The 3,257-nt window shown below is 39.8% G+C and overlaps 1 protein-coding gene across 1 annotated transcript in view; it reads right to left on the minus strand.

Moving 5' to 3' along the window:
- AK88_01250 (uncharacterized protein) overlaps window positions 1–1,570 on the minus strand; it is a gene marked incomplete at both ends in the record, with an annotated part of 3,173 nt that extends 1,603 nt beyond the window's left edge. The window contains 2 exons of the mRNA XM_012478886.1: window positions 338–1,316; window positions 1,505–1,570. Of these exons, the coding sequence (XP_012334309.1) occupies window positions 338–1,316; window positions 1,505–1,570 (1,045 nt within the window). The remainder of the gene's footprint in view (window positions 1–337; window positions 1,317–1,504) is intronic.
- Window positions 1,571–3,257: the final 1,687 nt, after the last annotated feature.

The following is a 3,257-nucleotide window of genomic DNA, read 5'->3' on the forward strand; positions in this document are numbered from 1 at the left end:
AGGAAAGGGGCCCGCTGCTCCCATGGCTGTCCCTGGTCTCCAAGGAAAGGGGCCCGCTGCTCCCATGGCTGTCCCTGGTCTCCAAGGAAAGAGGTCCGCTGCTCCCATGGCTGTCCCTGACCTCCAATGCCAACTGCCCACTGCTCCCATGGCTGCGCCTGACCTCCAATGCCAACTGCCCACTGCTCCCATGGCTGTCCCTGACCTCCAAGGCTAGCTGCGCGCTGTGCCCATTGCTGTGCCCATTGCTGTGCCCATTGTTGTGCCCACTGCTGTCCCCATGGGTGTCCCCATTGCTGTCCGTGGTAGTGGCTATGTGTGTTCTCCCACAATCTACGTTGCTGTTGCCAATACTGCATGTCCTGATTATATTTCACGATCCACCAGGACAGTACGCGGCTCCATCTTTCCCTGGTATTCATTATAGTCTTCCTCCATAATGTTTTACAGCGCCTCAAAAATACTTCATAATTTATAGTCCACACTCTGGGGGATTGTGATATAAGTGCATCAAAATATTTTGTGGACATTTCTTCTATTTTTCTTAAGTCCCACAAGAGATATGTTCTACACTTTTGCCAGTACACCACTTGCACAGGGTGCGGTACGTTACGTGCACTTGCTATATTCATAAACCAATTGTTCAATTTGTTCATCATCTTGTAATAGCATCTGTTCAGGTAAACAATAAAGTAGTAATAACCAATGAACGCTTTACGTATACTTATATCTAATGCTATATAAGTTACTTTTCTTAAAATTTGCCTGTTAGTCAAAATTTGTACAAAATCATCTTTAGTGCACTCAAAGGGGAGGTTACCATCTTTGCTGTATTTTTGTACAAGGTATGCATTTTCAGGATGTAATGGAACATTTTTTTCGTTTCTAACAATCATATGGTTTTCATTTTGATAAACATTTATTTGTTGCGTTTGCTGTGTGTTAGATGTGTTGCCAGGGCGGTTGTTTTGCACGGGGGAGATCTGATCATGTCCTGGTCTTCTATGCGCATAGTGGTCGGATGTATCTGTGGACTCATAATCGTGTTCACTGTTAGAGTCGTCCTCATAGTCACTTTCACTTTCATACTCGCTCTCAAGGTCACTTTCACTGTTAGAGTCGTTCTCAAGGTCATTTTCACTTTTAGAATCGTTCTCATCATCATTTTCACTTTTAGAATCGTTGTCCACGTCATGGGCGCGGGGTTGATGTCCACCCAAGTGGTAGTTCTCTGGGTCTGTGATACCGGCCAGATAAAGCGACAACTCGGAGAGGCTCCTTCCACGATGCGCCGATTGGGGATAAGACAGTGAGTTCTATAAAAAGGGGACAAAAAAGGAAAAATAGGATACAACGGATAAAAAAAGGTTGGGTGCGGAGCAATTATCCATCATTGGGTTAGTAGTCACCCACCCAGTTGCGCATTGACCCAGTTACGGATTCACCCAATTACGCAATTGTGGGCAGGACGTTCGTGTCCAACTCCTGTTTGAGCAAGACGTACCAGCATCAGGGCGCCAAAGAGGGTGCCACCCAACAGGGTCGCGTTCCACTTGCCTAATCCAATCATTACGACGTTACACCAAGATCACAGGTTTTTAAAAAGCTTTTGTAGAGTAGGTATAATACCTTCTTATATACCTAACACGTAGGTATACATTCTAAAATGAACACAACAGCTACTTAAGGCGAAAACGATTTACAATTCATATTCTCAAATCAGCAAAATTGTTTACTAAAAATAAAAAAAAAAATTCACTCCCTAATAATGACCATAAGAAAAGGACATTAATTTAGTCAAGTGAGGAAAGGAAAGAAAAAGAAAAAAAATAATAATATACCATTTGGACTTGTTTTATCTTAGCCAACAGAATTGTGGACGAAAAAAAAAAAGAACAAAACTCGCAAAGTCCACAGGTGCTACATATACCACTTAGGTTCAGTCGGCAGAACCAAAAAAAAAAAAAAAAAATGTTGTATATATGTGATGATGAAGAAAAGAAGAAAAAGCGGCAATGCTTAGAAGCAAACCGTAGTGAAGAAAAAATCCCCAATTGTTAATATATTATAAAAATATTATTTTTTTTAGAAGAGAATACAAAACACTAGATTCATGCCCGTTAAAAAAAAAAAAAAAAAAAAAAAAAAAAAAAAAAAAAAAAAAAAACAAAAAAAGAAGTTAACAAACACATATTAAAATGAATTATAATAACCCTACCCTGCTGTTTCTCTTATTTATATATATATATATTTTTTAAAATATTAATTTGCTATAAACTGCGCCAAGCAGAAAAGATTTAACTTGTTTCTTTTTTGTCATGGTTTAGGGTTCAGCACAAAATGGCGAACATTTGCAATTAGGGATTGATAAAAAAAGGAAGCATGACGTTGGTTTCCTTTGGGGGGCGTTTTTTCCCTTTGGGGTCATCGCTTCGAGCCCTTATCCATATTTCACCTTAGCAGTACGCCTTTCAACATTTCGGTAGCGTAGGGTGTATGTTTTGTTCTTCTTAAAAAAATACCTAAATGTTAGCCTTATCATGCATTATCATATTAATGTGAGTGACAAGGACCCCTAGGTGCGGTGACTTATAAAGATGGGGACATGGCTTCCTCCACAGTGACCCCTTTTTCATTACAAACTTGTATTCATTTGTCACTTCTGCAAGAGCTGCCCCCGTCCGTCTCTTTGCCTCAGACAAGGGGGGCACGGCATGTGAGACAACTCGGCCAGAGAAAAACAGCAGAACCCGTTTCCACTTAAAAATTAAAATAACAACGACGGTAATGTACAAGAGGTGGCATGAATTCTGCGCAGGGGGCACCCCACGCGAGGGGAAAAAATGTATCAAGCGCATATTTCAGATGCTAGGACATATATGTGTGTGTGGGGGGGCGGATGGCCAATTACACCAACGACAAAAAGGAAAAACCATGGGCATGCATATATGTATAAATCTATATGTGCCCCGTTGTCTGACTGTGTACAAAATACGCAAGGAAGGAGGGGATGCGGTGCATTTTAATTTTTAAAATAATATAACAAATTTATTTTGCTTTTCAAAGAATAGTTTACTTGTTTGCTCTTTCTTTTTTACCTCCTTGCTGGTGTTTTTTTTTTTTTTTTTTTTTTTTTGTATTCTTAAAAGGTAATACCATGCAGGACAGGAAGCACTTATAGTGTAGCCAAATGATACACCAATTAATAAACACCTCATGTTTTTTTAACACTATAAAAAATGAAATACGTTTATTTT

Source organism: Plasmodium fragile (genome assembly GCF_000956335.1).
Source record: "Plasmodium fragile strain nilgiri unplaced genomic scaffold supercont1.10, whole genome shotgun sequence".
Classification (NCBI taxonomy): domain Eukaryota; phylum Apicomplexa; class Aconoidasida; order Haemosporida; family Plasmodiidae; genus Plasmodium; species Plasmodium fragile.